This window comes from Trichomycterus rosablanca, chromosome 2 (genome assembly GCF_030014385.1).
Source record: "Trichomycterus rosablanca isolate fTriRos1 chromosome 2, fTriRos1.hap1, whole genome shotgun sequence".
In the NCBI taxonomy this organism is placed as follows: Eukaryota; Metazoa; Chordata; class Actinopteri; order Siluriformes; family Trichomycteridae; genus Trichomycterus; species Trichomycterus rosablanca.
Window position 1 is genome coordinate 39,861,704 of NC_085989.1, and position 16,378 is coordinate 39,878,081.

Here is a 16,378-nt window from a genome sequence, read left to right on the forward strand (position 1 = left end):
GATAGGTACCTGTAAGTAATCTTTACCCCCATATACAGGAGGGAGGGTAAAATCAAGTTTTAGGCAGGAAGCTAAAAGTGTGTCATGGTTCAGCCTTACATCAGGACAAAGATTCAAGACATATGTCCGAATTACCAGTCCTATGACCTGAACCCAATTAAAAACCAGTTCAGTGATAGGAGATTGAGAATCCACAAGAGAGGATATACACCGACTAGGCATAACATGACCACTGACAGGTGAAGTGAATAACACTGATTATCTCTTCATCACGGCACCTGTTAGTAGGTGGGATATATTAGGCAGCAAGTGAACATTTTATCCTCAAAGTTGATATGTTAGAAGCAGGAAAAATGGGTGAGCGTAAGGATTTGAGCAAGGGCCAAACTGTGATGGCTAGACGACTGGGTCAGAGCATCTCCAAAACTGCAGCTCTTGTGGTGTGTTCCCGGTCTGCAGTGGTCAGTATCTAAAAAAAGTGGTCCAAGGAAGGAACAGTGGTAAACCGGCGACAGGGTCATGGGCGGCCAAGGCTCACTTGATGCACGTAGGGAGCGAAGGTTGGCCCGTGTGGTCTGATCCAACTACTGTAGCTCACATTGCTGAAGAAGTTAATGCTGGTTCTGATAGAAAGGTGAAAGAATACAGTGCATCAGAGTTTGTTGCGTATGGGGCTGCACAGCAGCAGACCAGTCAGGGTGCCCATGCTGAACCATGTCCACTGCCGAAAGCACCAACAATGGACCACGGAACAATGGAAAAAGGTGGCCTGGTCTGATGAACCACGTTTTCTTTTACATCAGGTGGATGGCCGGGTGTGTGTGCGTTGCTTACCTGGGGAACACATGGCACCAGGATGCACTATGGGAAGAAGGCATGCCAGCGGAGGCAGTGTGATGCTTTGGGAAATGTTCTGCTGGGAAACCTTGGGTCCTGCCATCCATGTGGATGTTACTTTGACACGTACCACCTACCTAAGCATTGTTGCAGACCATGTACACCTGGCATGCTAGCGGGTAGTGTTGCCTCAGCTCATTGGCTTAAATGGCCTGAGGCTAACTGTGTTAGCTCAGTAAGCTAAAACTAAGGTGACATAATCGCTGTCTAAGTAGTGTATGTGAATAATCTGCATTATAAGTCAATGTCTCATTAGAATCCTCTCAACTTAGGCAGCTGCCTAGGTAGGCAGTAGACAAGGGAGCTCACTAGGTTTTCGAACAGACCCATTGACCCATTACTCACACAAAGGGGCAATTTACGTATTGTATTTTTTTTATATTTTTATAAAGGAAGGAAGAAAGACCATTCTGTACTTCATGCAGACAGTAAGCAAATTTAAGAATTAAACTCAGGACAAACATTAGCACTAACCTCAAAAGTGCTCTTTTGACAAAATGAGCACAAATTCCCACAGACTTACAATTAAACATAGAGAAAAGCCTTCCCAAAAGAGTGGAGGCAATTTTAAGTAAATGCCCATGTTTTGTTAAACATGATAACACATCATGATGTGCACATAAACACTACAGACAGCAGTTTGGGGTACAAAAAAAACTGAGATACCACCAGCTAAGTCCATCACTTCCTTTCTAGTTAGTAGTTTTGCACAGCAAACTCAAGAGTTTGGTTTATTGTGTTAGTGTACTTTTAAACCCCACAGAAGCTTTAAAACCTTAGCAAAAAGACATTATTTTTGTAACTTACTGATATATACATACGATTTAAAATTTTAAGGTGTTCATTGGCAGTTATTACAGATAGTAAGGCAGCAAAAACAAAACATAAAGCCTAAAGCAAATCTAATCAGTCTTGATTCTTTTTGACCCATTTGCTGCTATTGATATACTGTAGTAAATCCTTCCCTCTTCAACACTGGAATCAACATCAGAACTGATTCAGTATGACACAGGATGGCTTCTTACATGGAATGGAGTTCTGTTCCCAGTTCTGAAGTTCAGAAACCCAGTTCTGTTCCATGGACAAATCAAGCCACAAGTCTAGCTCATCCTGATCAACCAATCACAACTTGAGAAAGATAGGCATCAAGACTGTTCTGTACCAGCACCCAGATGGTTGAATGAACTTCCGCTGTCTGTTCGAACAGTCCGAGTCTCTCGCCATCTTCAAAAGACAAACATCTTCATCACCTCTACTAAACACTAGTGGGAAAACTTATCTGCGCTTACTAATCTTCTATCCTTCTTAAAATATACTTTTCTACCCAGTCATTTGTTCTAACATGGTTTCAGCAAATTTGTGTTCTTAACCTGTTGTTTGTTTGTACAAAAGTAGGGAACTGATTACTAAGGAAGCACTTCTGTAAGTCACTCTGAATTTTGCCGAATGGCAAAATATGGCAACACATTCTCCTTGAAGTAGCTGTAAATTTCACGAGTAACTGTCCAGGGGGGCGCAACATTACGAGAATTTTACTTCTAAAATAAAAAAGCAAATCATTTTTCACCCACAGGAGACATATTTGATTAATCACGCTGACCACGCACACAGGCATGGTTAATGTTATCCAGCTCAGTCTGAAAAAAGGACCATTGGCTGGCAAAACTTAAAAATACGGCTTAAAAAATAAAACAGTGAAGATAAATCTGTGACAAAAGCAGTGACTGCTGTTATAGGACAGGAGTGTGTGTGTGTGTGTGTGTCTTTAAGAGAGGTGTATAGTGGGAGACACTCTGTTCACTATATCGCTATTAAGTGATTCAGGAGTCGATTAGTATGAAGCGAATCTTGTGCATGTTCTGAGTTTCTCTCATCAGTCAGTTCTCTGTTTTTACTGTTATTAATGAATGCTGCAGTTTTGAATAAACACCAGCTACTGGAACATTTTGTGTGACTCGCTTTCCTTACTGGTCAGAGGCTTAATTAAACTGGATATTACCACAGAGTGGTGCAAGTTCAAGGTCGGCACATGTCCAAAAAGTTTGAAAACCCATGGCCTAGTGGGTAGAGCTTTGGGCTATCAATCGGAAGACTGTCGGTTTAAATCCAGCCACTGTTGGGCCCTTAAGCAAGGCCCTTAACCTTGTCTGCTCCAGGGTTGCCGTACAGTAATCCTGCACTCTGATCCAGCTTCCAAACAAGCTGGGATGTGCGAAAAAAGAATTTAATTGTACTGTATATGTGTATATATGACATATATACTTCTAAAACTGTATCCGAGAAGATAAAACTCTGGCTGGATGTTCTATCAGGACAAAAATTTCACATGCATCCAAATTTAAGTGAAATAAGATTTAAGAGCAAGTTGCAATGGTTTTATGAACAAGGGTTTCACACCCTGCATTGAGCACCAGCCCATTGCAGAGTAGCACACAAACGTATTTTTACTTGTTTTTACATAAAGCCTATTTAAAAAAGCCAATGTTTTTGAGGTGCGAGAAAAAAATAATACACACCACAAATCCACACAGATAGGAAACGAAGGTTAAACCCAGAAACCTACAGCTGTATACTACCAAGGGGCTAAGAATTGTATTCATTATAACAAGAGACAACATCTCACATTATTTAGGATTGTATTTCATCTACATTTTTAAGGCACATTAGGTACAAAACATTTATAGTTTGACAATTAGGGGTTTTTTTTATCACAGAGCAAAAAAACAAACAAACCAAAAAACAGAGACGCTACAAAAACTAAATCTAAATCTGAACTAAATCTTTGAGGATATTTTATGATTTTTCTTATAATGTAGCCACTAATAATGAGCTTAGTGAGCTTAGTTTGGACTGGGTGATATGGCAATATTTTAATTATATGTTATTTTTATTTTAAGAGTACTTTGGGGCCTTGCAGCTACTTATGCTCTAAATTATTATAATGTAACTTAATGCAAAATATAACTGCCTGTACTAACTGGATCAAAAACAATGGAAAGCAATCGTGTCTTTTTGCAAAGATCCTTAAATTCCCACCCACTTTAGAAGCCACGAGACACTTTATTGCAGCTTGGACCAGTTTTAAAAGTGGCCATATGCCATACCAAGGCACATCACTCACTCACTCACTCACTCACTCACTCACTCACTCACTCACTCACTCACTCACTCACTCACTCACTCACTCACTCACTCACTCACTCACTCACTCACTCACTCACTCACTCACTCACTCACTCACTCACTCACTCACTCAATTAGGAAACCCACGCAGAAACGGGGAGAACATGCAGACTCCACACAGAAAGGACCCGGTCTGCGCCGCCTGGGGATCAAACCCAGGACCTTCTTGCTGTGAGGCGACAGTGCTACCCACTGAGCCACTGTGCTGCCCCCAAGGCATATTATTTTTTTTTAAATGCATTTTGCCCAATTTTCCTCCCAATCTAGTCCAATCCAATCACTCAATCACATCTCGCTTTCTCTACTGCTGCTGACTTCCACTCCTAAATGAAAAGGGTCATGAGTATCGCACGCGACCTCCACATGTGGAGCAGCCGACCGATTCTTCTGCACGAGGTGAGCTCATATAGAGATCCATATTGCACAGACATGCACCAATCTCGATTATCTCCTGTCTCATTGTGCAGGCATCATCAATCAGTCAGCAGATGTTGTCATTGTAGCGGTCATCCTCGGACGAGCCAATCATCGTCCGTATAGGTGTCACAACCTGCCAGTAGCCGAGCTGAGATTAAAACTTGCGAGTTCGAGATATCAGCCCTGGTGTGCTAGTGTGCTTTACTGCTGTGCCACCTGATGTGGCTAAAACACCTTAATCTTTAATTAGGAGATGTATCCACACACATACAAAAAAAAAAAAAACTTTGTGCAAAGAGAGCCACACCCTGATCAGCATTATTCCCCAACTCTGCACAGGCAGCATCAATTGGCCAGCAGAGGTAGTAATTGCACCAGTTATGAGGAATCCTGATCCCTGAACAACAGCCAATCATTGTCCATGTGGCCACCCAGCCCAGCCGGATGGCGGAGCTGAGATTCGATACCCCATCTAGCGTTTTTTACCATTGCGCCACCTGAGCGGCCTTAAGACACTTTAATTTTAAAACACTTCTGTTAAAAGATTAGCAAGATTAAATTCAGTTGTATTAGTTAAACATTGCTTGGGTGCTACATACACTTGTTAGTTCATTAGAATGATTTATTTAAACTCATCATCACTGCTGTTCAAAAAACATGATTGGCTGGTGTTACCTTAATAAGGGTGACAAGTGTGTCATTACTTTAAAATCAGTGCCAATTGGGCTCTCTTGGATTCCCATCCCCAGCTTGCAATGGCACTGAAAAGGCAAACACCACTGGGAATACTGGCTATTAGCTAAACCTTACAGATTTTAATAAGGTCTTTCAAACTGCACTGTGATATTTCTGCCATATCACCCAGCTCTAAGCTCAACAGGCTGAATTGGGACACCTGGCATCTGGGACCTAAGAAAGTGAACTATGTTATGTTTTTGCTCCCTCCTTAATACATAACCATGCCACATGGTTGAATAGATAGGCAATATAATGTTCAAAAACTTTACCATCATGCAAAAAAACAAGGAAAAACACTAATAGTGCCAAATTAAAACATTCTATGACTACTTTATCAGCAGCCAAAGAATGTCACAAAAAAATGGAGTGCTCTTTCTGATACTGCTAATCAAACGCTCATATGATCATCTAGCGGGACAAACACTTAGGTTTAACACAATAAACACATGAAAAGTCATTATTTGGTCAGTCAAAAGTCCCAAAATGTGTGGCAGTGTTTATAAAATGTCTCCACAGGTGTCATGTCAGAGCTCATCCCTGGCAGTGCTGTCTAAAGGTGACTGCAGCACGTCCGAATTCTGCGCCTCTGTGCTGATCTTATCCTGCTCGTGAGTCTTGCGTGACCGTTTCCTGTCCCAGTCTGTGCGTACCGTATCGTTGTCCCAGACGGTGGACGTCTCCGTGTCGCTGACGTAGCCCGGCTCGCCAGTGTAGTGAGTCGGGTAGACCAGCAGCGGCTCGGCAGAGAACGCCTTCAGATCTCTCGTCTCAAACTGCTCCATGTAATCTGAGCTGCAAACACGATGATTAAAGATCAGACGTGTTAGTATTAAATAAGCAGCTTCACCCAACACTAAACACACACAATTTCCACCTTAATCCAAAAGTAGTTTATCAGCTTGGACATGTTTGATGTTACAATAGTTTTTTCTTTGATGCTGGACAGGAGCTGAATCAGTCAGCTCTATAAAAATACTCCAGTCAAATAATACCAGCAACCAGAATAATTTTTATGGCTAAAACACTACATGCAAGGCGTGAAAACACCCTAAACAGGACGCACATCCATCATAAGGAACGTCACCCCTATATATAATTAAATAAAGTATAATTTGAAGATAACACTACGTTAGAGGTGAACATATGATTTTGGGTTTTTCTTTTAGAAAACTGTTTATGCACAATCAGGGGTGCAGCTGGTAGAACGAATACAACACAAACAGTTCTTTGTGTCCGGGACTCGATGTTCAAGTCTAGATTGAAAACATATTTATTTACTCAGGTTTTTGATTAGTCTTGTCAAACTACACAAGCAAACTTAGTTATGCTGTAATAATTAGGGGTGCCGGAGTCTAAAGCTACTCTTTGTAAAACTGACATTTTACTCTTAACGATTTCACATTGTAACTACATCTTCTGTTGTTTTACAACGAGGTGGTTCTGATGGAAACCTGTTTACCCTCTCGAGGTTAAAGACCGCAGGTCGAGACTGCAGTGCCAACAGTGCTGCTCCTACTAGATGGGATGGACCCCTGGCATGTTTGCACCAAAAATGTCCAGAACTTACAACGGACTTTATCACAGGCTGGACTGAATAATGAAGAACTCCAATTATTTTTTGCTAGTTAAAACTTTCAGTTCAATTTAATTTTGAGTTTGTATAATTTGTGTAAATCCTATTTATTTAAAGTATCCTCCAGGCCACTTAAAGAGGATGGGGGTCCCTGCTGAGTCTGGTTCCTCTCAAGGTTTCTTCCTGTAATTTTAAGGGAGTGCCACTGTCATCCTCGGCTTGCTCAATAGGGTTTTTTTGTCTGGTGGTCCTGGATTCTGTACAGTTGCTTTAAGACAATGTTCATTGTAAAAAGCGCTATACAAATAAATTTGACTTGACTTTAGGCTATACATTTACATTTTTGGCATTTCACAACACTTTCTATCCTAAAGCGATTTACAGTTGTGACAGTATACAATCTAAGCAATTGAGGGTTAAAGGCCTTGCTCAAGGGCCCAACAGTGGCAACCTGGCAGTGGAGGGAGTTGAACCGGGAACCTTCTGATTACTAGTCCCGTACCTTATCCACTAGGCTACAGCTGCCCTTGATTCAATTCTTACATCTTGTCATGTCCTGTCACGTTTCTTCCATATTCAAGTCATTTTTGTCCTTTAGGCACTTTCAAAAACATGAAGGTTAGCTGACTATTCTACCTCTACCAATACAATTTTTCACTGCTGACTAAGGAGCTCAGCTTCCCCCCTCCAACACGTGTATAGTACTGGCTGCATCTTTTCACCTGCACAAGGTGAGTTCATATGCGGATCAGCCTGGTGTCGGAGAGCCACACCCTGATCAGCATTATTTCTCAACTCTGCGCAGGCGCCATCAATCAGCCAGCAGAGGTTGTAATTGCACCAGTTATGAGGAACCCTGGTCCGGCTTTCCCATCCCTGAACAACAGCCAATCGTTGTTCATGTGGCCGCCCAGGCCAGCTGGATGGCAGAGCTGAGATTCAATATGATGTATTCGAAAGCCCAGCTCTGGTGTGCTAGTGTATTTTACCGCTGCGCCACCTGAGCGACTTTGAGGTAAGTGTTGATTGCACCTATAGTCGCTTAGTTGTGAATATTTATTTTTACAGTGGTACCGTGAAACTCGACGTCAATTGGTTCTCGGAGTTGCGTTGAGTTTTAATTGTATTGGTGTATTTTTTTTCCCATAAGGATGTATGGAAAACCTGTTAATGTGTTCCATGGTCTGTGGAACTGCATATATTTTAAGCTAGTATAAAATAATGGTGTTCTTTTTGACACATACACACTGAAAATAACACAAATATAATAATATAATAAAAAAAACACAAATACAATTGAAAAAAATAAAAAACGTGGTAAAATTGCGCAGTGTGCGCCGCTTAGGAAAGCACAGGGGCAAGCTAAGCAGCATTGCCACACTTCACAGGAAACAACGGCACAGCAGCGCAAAAGAGGTTTGCTGCTTCTCATGTGAATGCGCCCTAATGCTGACCCCTTAGTTTAGCTCGCGAGTTTAAGGAAAACGTCGAGTTTAAAGGGTACACATTTCTCAACAAAGGGTGTCGTATTTCAAAGATTTCGAGTTTAAGGGACGTCGAGTTATAATATATAATATAAATAATGAGAATAGGCACTTGGCTGGTGCAGCAGTAAATAGTGTTAAAGTTTCTGGGAAAGCTGGTCCAGGCATGACCCTGACCAGACTAAAGTGGTAGTAAAACATTAAAATGTAAAGTCAGCTATGCAAGTTAATTGTTTTGACTGTATGTCTCCAAAAAAGGTAGAGTGTGCAGCACTGCTGTAGATGTGTGTGTGTGTTCTTCTCCAGCTGTGAAACTCACACAGGATGTTTATTGTACATGACAGGAAGGAATTCATCCACAGGCAGCATTTTGCTAAGTGGCTCTACGTTCAGCAGCTTTTTAGCTCCCTGTAACGACATCATATATCCCAGGGTCCAATAGGAATAATCCGCTACCACTAGGTTGTGTATGTTGGGAACAGATTTTTCTGGGTGGTCCACCTGCATCCTCTTTCTGCCAATATAACTGTAAAAGACCACAAAAAAGAAACATTTCAGCCACAAATAAACACATCTGGCTGCTCTAAGTACGTTCGGGACAAAAGCATACTTACATCAGGTCCCAGTCAAGCCCCTCTTTCTCCACCTCGCTCATCAGGTTCTGCAGTCGCCGCTTGAAGAAGATCTCAAACCTCAGGTCGTCTTCGATCACCAGTGAGCTTTTAAGACCACGATCCACAATCTGTGAAGCAAAGCTTAGCCAATCAGCACCTTCCACACACAGTCAGATGAAGAGGGTTTGGGTGTAAAACCTACCTCTTTCCATATCTTGTAGTGAGAAAGGAAGCATCCCAGCTCCCCTTTCGTTAAAGGTCTGCCATGGTAGGGGTCACTGTAGCCCGGCAGCATGTGGATCCCCATATCATGGATCTCAGTCACATTCATGGCTCTAATGAAAAATACAGCAATTATGTAAAATCAGTTTGGGAAAGTGCAACCAACTGATTTTGTAAATGCTGGGTTATAAGATATAAAAAGTTATTTTTATTTCTAATAGCCTCTCTTATAGCCTTTTTATATTTCTCACTGGGACTAAAACATCTTCTAGCAGAAAAAAAAATTAGATTGTTATTGGAATGAATGATCAGTAATTCAGTAATTTAAGTCTATTCCATGGATTTTGCCAATTAACTGGGTCAAAATTTTACATAAACAGCACTAAATTATTAATATGGTGACATAAAATGTTACATAATTGTAACCATTTGTTTGTGGTTCTTGGATTACATTTGATCATTTCCATGGATGTCTTTCCAAACTTGTTGAAAGACCACTTTTCCATGTATTTTTCCAATTGGTACAATCCCACTAGAGTTACACTATCTGGCCAAAAGTATTTGGACACATGACTATAAGTTTGCTGGACCTCCTATTTCGAAAACAAATGGTATTAAAATAGTGTGACCTTTATGTGATCTTTTCTGCTATAACAGCAGCCATGTGTCTGAAATTTGTGCCCATTCAGTCATAGGAGCATTTGTAAGGCTGGGCACTGATGTTGGTCAAGTGTCAACTGATGTCCCTGTTCATTCCAAAGCTGTTCAGTGGGGCCGAAGTCAGGGCTCAGTGAAGGCCACTGGAGATTCTTTAAACCAAACTTTTCTTCATAGACATTGCTTTGTACACAGGGAACAATCATGCTGGAACAGGAATGGGCCTTCCCTAAACTGTTGCTGCATAGTTGGAGGCATATAATTACTTTATACAATTGATTCATTACACCTGTTAGCAATCACCGTGGCTGAAACGCATTAAAACGCACATTAAAGATTTTTCTACATCACCAGGTAAATAATCTAAAGTACTGTATGTAAATTAATACCCCAGCATAAATAACATTTTATTCCCTTTTTGGACAATTTTGGATATTATGTGATCCAATCATTCAGTCATGGAAAGAGAATGCTTAAATCCATTACTGAACTACAAACATTGCAATTACCTGCATGTTCTTTACAAGTATATGAAAACTTTTGACTTTAACAAAACACATAGGAAAGAAAAATGAACTTACTTGCCATCGACAGCAGGTATGATTTTGAACTCAATCTCCTGCTCGTGTAGCGCCCTGAGCATCCGTTCCCTCCTATCAGTCCGACGCTCCAGGTTTATCATGAACACCTGCACCCATTCACAATAAACACACACTTGTACAGTCACTGCATACTGTAGTCTACATATGGTACTTGAAACTCTTCTTCTTAAATCCTGCAGAATGTGGGTTGGCTACTGTAAATTGCCCCAAGGTGTAAGTAGGTGCACAAGTATGTCAACGTATATCACATGGCCTGTTCAGGATTTATTAATGCTTTGCTCCTGCATTTGTTTGGATGAAACAATGGTTAATTAATAGTTAAATACTTGGACCCCCCAAAAAGTAGTAAAAACAACAGTTGGGTGGTAGGGGGTTGTTAGTTAGCTAAACTGTAACTTCAGTCAAAACTTAGAAACTAGCTGATGTTAGCATTCATGAATATGCAGTTGCCTAATCTAATGCCTTCTGTGGCTCTGTTGACTCTCTCAATTGTTACTTTATAATTCACACTCTGGGCGAAACCAGACCCACGCCGACCCTGACCTCACTTCTACATACTTCACTCATATACAGAATAAAACATAGAAATATACCAACAACAATCACATTGATACTCTGGATGGTTGGTGAGGACCACTCTCCTAGCTTCAAAACTTGCAAGAGGCAACATAAGAGCAGCAAGACACAAACTGGCATAAAGTTTGCCAAAAACATCTACAGACTAACCCCAACCCCCACCATATGTGGTAGAGCATATGATCAGCTAAAAAAAACATACACAATTCTAGATGTGTGCTACCACCCATGACTTCCTGCCTGAACACATCTTACATTGCACATTTGAAAATCAATAACCTGAAGCCACAGTCATCTCACAGGTTATCTGACCATGCAGAGAAAAGCAGTTTGTCTAGAGCAGGGGTCACCAACCTTTTCCAGACCGAGAGCTACTTCAAGACTACTGAATAATACGAAGGGCTACTTGGTGATACAAACTTCCTGAAAAACATAAAGTTGCACGGTTCACCTTTAATGATATTATTATTATTATTATTATTATCAATATTCATATATATGTAGAGACTGTCTGATCATATGTTAATGATTCCTCAGAAAAATTATTAACAACAATTTACCATGGTAGGAAACATATATTTCAACATGTAACATTATTTATCTCTATTAATCTAAATCGGTTTCAATATTTGAAAGTCACATTTTTAATATTTTTGTAAATATCTTTCTTGACAGTTTTGTATGAATGAGCACATTTGTAGCATTTTGATCAAAATCACATGTTTTTTTTTTTTACAAATGATCATCACACTTATTTTGGATTTACTGATCTTTATTATATTTTAATATAAATTAAATATAAAATATTAAAAAAAAAAAAGCTTTGTAGGAGGTAAGGGACATTAATTTTGTATATAAAAATAGTTTGACATTAATTAATGAAATTATACAAGATTTTAATAGATGTATTTATTTGCACAATAAAATTATTAGAAAACAAATATAAAAACAAGGTTTGTAGTAGGTGAGAAACATTGATTGTTTGTATATAAAAATGCTAAAAAAAAATTATATCTAAATCTTTATAGATGTATTCATCTCCATTATAAATGTTTGACTTTTTTTTCATACTTTATTGAAACTTTAAAATTCATGGAAAATAAATACAAAAGTTATTAAAAAAAAATATGATTTGTAGTATTTAATGTGTTTGTATAAAAATAGTTTGACATTAATCCTTCAAATCATTAAAATACTTTAATGGATTTATTTGTCTGTAATAAGTGCAGAGTAAATGTTTCCGACGTTTCCCTGTTAGTTTGATGACGCTCCTTTAGTGACACGTACTGAAGCGTCTCTCCACGTTCCTCTCAATCATTGTGAAAATATTACGTTTTTTTTCGCTTTTCTTGTGTGTTTTTTTATTATTATTTTTCGGGGTAAAACTCCAGTCGGGTGTCTACATACAGACATAAATGACTATGCATGAGGAAGAAGGGGGGATGGCCAAGGACTTATGTTGGACTGGCATCCTGTCTGGGTAGTGTTACTGCATTGTGCCCGTAATTGTTGTGCCAACACTGACTCCTACTGCCCGCTTGAAGCGTCGGCATGAGCGGTGGAGGAGTACAGAGGGCATAAATGTATTAATGAAAGTGCATACATTAAAAAAAGTTTATATCTGTCTGAAGCTTGAACACTCTGGCAGATCTATCACAAGCTATCACCCCTGCCACACTGCGCCATCCACTCCACCTTGCCTACACTCTCTTTTAAAAGATGTAGTAGCAGTGACAAAAAAGAACCAAAATATTTCTTGTTAGAAAATGTTGTTACATTAGAATGTAAAACTTTAGGGATTCACACCTCTTTTTATAATAACATTGGTACACATACAAGTTAAATGCACCTCCACTCAGAGCTGCAGGTGAGGAGCTGGGCTATGCAGGCATCTTAAAACGTGGCACAAGCTACTTCACCCACCTGCTTCAAAATCACCACAATTATACCTGTTTCTAAAAAAATCTGTTAACACATGTCTAAATACCTACCATCCCTCTACACTCATGCCCATCATAATGAAGTGCTTTGGGAGGCTTATCATGGCACACATCAAAGCCAGAATCCCAGACACCATAGATCTATCTCTGTGTGCTGACTGGGCCAAGTGCTCCAAAACATGCAATTTAAACAAGCTACTCACATTGCAGGAGCCCACCTTAAAATTATTTATTTTATATTTTAGCTTAACTCTGAGCTCCTTGTCTATAAACAAACCTAATTCCAAAAAGTATTGGAAAGTAATCAAAAATGTAAATCACAACAGACAGACAAATCATTTTAGACCTGGATTAACAAACCCTATTTCCAGTTAGGTACGTTAGGATATTCTGTGAAAGGCAATAAAAGGAATGAATATAAGCACATGCAGAATTTAATTGACTCCAATAAAAGAAAAATTCACCAAAGGCTCAGTCTGTACAAACAATGATGGGTCTTGGCTCACCACTTTGTTCCAAACCCTGTGAAAGACTTTATTGTGTGTTGTAGGCATCAAATTTCAAATGTTTCTATTAACAAAATACAATAAAGTTAATCAGTGAAAACATTGGACATATTTTCTTTCTTCTTGTCAGTTAAATCAAGGTTCAAGTGAATGAATAAACCATAGATTTTTCTTTTAATTGCATTTTACAAAATGTCCCAATTGTTTTTCTGGAAAATGGGGTGTATAACTGAAAACAATGCAAGGTTTGATACTTACTGTTTCAATATTTGTATGTGTGTATATACACGGATCAGCACTGTCCATTTTACCAGCTCCACTTACCATATAGAAGCACTTTGAAGATCTACAATTACTGACTGTAGTCCATCTGTTTCTCTACATACCTGCTTTCACCCTGTTCTTCAATGGTCAGGACTCTCCCAGGACCACCACAGAGCAGGTATTATTTGGGTGGTGGATCATTCTCAGCACTGCAGTGACACTGACATGGTGGTGGTGTGTTAGTGTGTGTTGTGCTGGTATTAGTGGATCAGACACAGCAGCACTGCTGGAGTTTTTAAATACAGTGTCCACTCACTGTCCACTCTATTAGACACTCCTACCTAGTTGGTCCACCTTGTAGATGTAAAGTCAGAGACGATCGCTCATCTATTGCTGCTGTTTGAGTTGGTCATCTTTGAGATCTTCATCAGTGGACATAGGACGCTGCCCACAGGGTGCTGTTGGCTGGATATATTTTTGGTTGGTGGATTATTATCAGTCCAGCAGTGACAGTGAGGTGTTTAAAAACTCCATCAGCATTGCTGTGTCTTAACACAACACACTAACATACCACTACAATGTCAGTGTCACTGCAGTGCTCAAAATGATCCACCATTTGGGGGTAACAAAGCATGCAGAGAAACAGATGGATAAAATGAACAATGCGTGTAGAAACAAGGAGGTGGTTTTAATGTTATGACTAATCTGTGTATATACAACCCCAAATCAGAAAAAGTTGGGACAGTATTGAAAATGCTATTAAAACGCAGTGTTTATTAAATTTACTTTCATTGCAGACAGTATGAACCAAATATATTTGGTCAACTTCATTTTATTTGGCAATATACCTCCATTCCTGCATTTCAGGCCTGCAACACATTCCAAAAAGTCAGGATTTCTTGCTAATTTACGGCAACTAATGAGGTAAAAAATAAATAACATAATTTGAAACAGATGATGTCAACAGGTAATCATAATCTTGAGGAGCAAAGATGGGCAGATAATCTCCAGTTTTTCAACAAATGCATGAGAAAATGTTTGAAATGCTTAAATACAACAATAGAAGGATTTGCAAATTTCTTCATCTATAGTGCATAATATCATTAAACAATTCAAGGAATATGGAGGAGTTTCAGTGTGTAAAGGCCAAGGGAGCAAACCTAAACACCACCTGTGACCCATGTGTATATTTTTTTCGTTTCAGAATAATAAAGATTGGCTAAGTGCCCAATGCCATCAGACTGCATAACAATAGAAGAATACACAGGCTGTCCCTCACAATGGATAAATAGTACACACTTATGTATATACATAGTATATATAGTGTTTGTTTATATTGTTGTAGTTTGTCAAACTGCTGTATAATAGTAATTGCCATTACATAGTCAATATTTTTATTTCATTCTATTTTATTTACTCTAACTGTATTTAAACTTAAATTGAAGCCTACTGAGTATTAAAGCCTGATGCATTGTCAGTCCATAAAATGTACTACATCATACCTCATCAAAGCCCATCTTATCAGGTTGTTTGACAGGAGGGAGGAGAAATTTGGAGGGCTCCACAGGAGGATGTCGCACTACGTATGACAGAAGACAGAAGGTTAGGTATGACAGAGTAGGCCTCCAATTACATAAACATGCTTTTAGCCAGATGACTTACCATTGACCTCCAGCACCGTGTGTAGAAAGCTGTCTGCCTCATCCTGAAGACTGTTGTGGGAGCGCAAGGGGACGGGCAAAAAGCCATAAGTCTCTTTGTTACACACGAACATCTGCACATCTGAACATGCAGAAAACAAAACAAGTAGTATTTTAGTTTTGACACTCTGCTCAGGTTTGTATATTATAAGGACATTTCACAAAATGCAGACATCCAGAGATCATTACATCACTTTAAAAGGGTTAGCTTTAACTGAATGTCTGATTCTGATTGGTTTGGTTTAAATAAGCCATTACTCTGCAAAAGCAAAAAAAATCCCTGAAGGTTAATGTGATTACTGGTTTAATTTCATTACATATATATTTTATCAGTTGCATTTTTTGATAAATAGCGTTTGACTCTTTTGCAGAGACATTTGACATTTGCAGAGAATCTACAGAGAATAAACTCTTGGTGTTTATTAAACACAGTAGCCAATGATTTACATGTTTGCAAAAGTTTTCAAGGCCATGCGGATAGAATAAGAATTCGGTGGTCAGGGTTGTAATGGTATAGTAAATATTGGGTGATCAAGGTCTTAATGGTGGGAACAAGACACTTGGATGATACAGGATGTAAACCAAATTTGGTAAAGGATAGTAGGTGATGCTATGTTAAATTGTAGCCAATCATATGCTTTATTCTACAGTATGTTTTTTAGGATAAGGATAAGGAACAGTGGTAGTCTAGTGGGTAGAGCTTTCAGGACAAGGATAAGGAACAGTGGTAGTCTAGTGGGTAGAGCTTTCAGGACAAGGATAAGACACAGTGGTAGTCTAGTGGGTAGAGCTTTCAGGACAAGGATAAGGGACAGTGGTAGTCTAGTGGGTAGAGCTTTCAGGACAAGGATAAGGGACAGTGGTAGTCTAGTGGGTAGAGCTTTCAGGACAAGGATAAGGAACAGTGGTAGTCTAGTGGGTAGAGCTTTCAGGACAAGGATAAGGAACAGTGGCAGTCTAGTGGGTAGAGCTTTCAGGACAAGGATAAGGAACAGTGGTAGTCTA

The 16,378-nt window shown here is 39.4% G+C and overlaps 1 protein-coding gene across 1 annotated transcript in view; it reads right to left on the reverse strand.

The window, feature by feature from the left end:
* Positions 1-3,259: 3,259 nt before the first annotated feature.
* The window catches only part of colgalt1a (collagen beta(1-O)galactosyltransferase 1a), a 29,025-nt gene continuing 15,906 nt past the window's right edge, over positions 3,260-16,378 (reverse strand). Inside the window, exons 6-12 of the mRNA XM_062990831.1 lie at positions 15,336-15,455; positions 15,176-15,252; positions 10,367-10,473; positions 9,109-9,241; positions 8,907-9,034; positions 8,612-8,818; positions 3,260-6,027 (exon numbers count right to left, since the gene is read on the reverse strand). Of these exons, the coding sequence (XP_062846901.1) occupies positions 5,760-6,027; positions 8,612-8,818; positions 8,907-9,034; positions 9,109-9,241; positions 10,367-10,473; positions 15,176-15,252; positions 15,336-15,455 (1,040 nt within the window). The 3' untranslated portion in view covers positions 3,260-5,759. The remainder of the gene's footprint in view (positions 6,028-8,611; positions 8,819-8,906; positions 9,035-9,108; positions 9,242-10,366; positions 10,474-15,175; positions 15,253-15,335; positions 15,456-16,378) is intronic.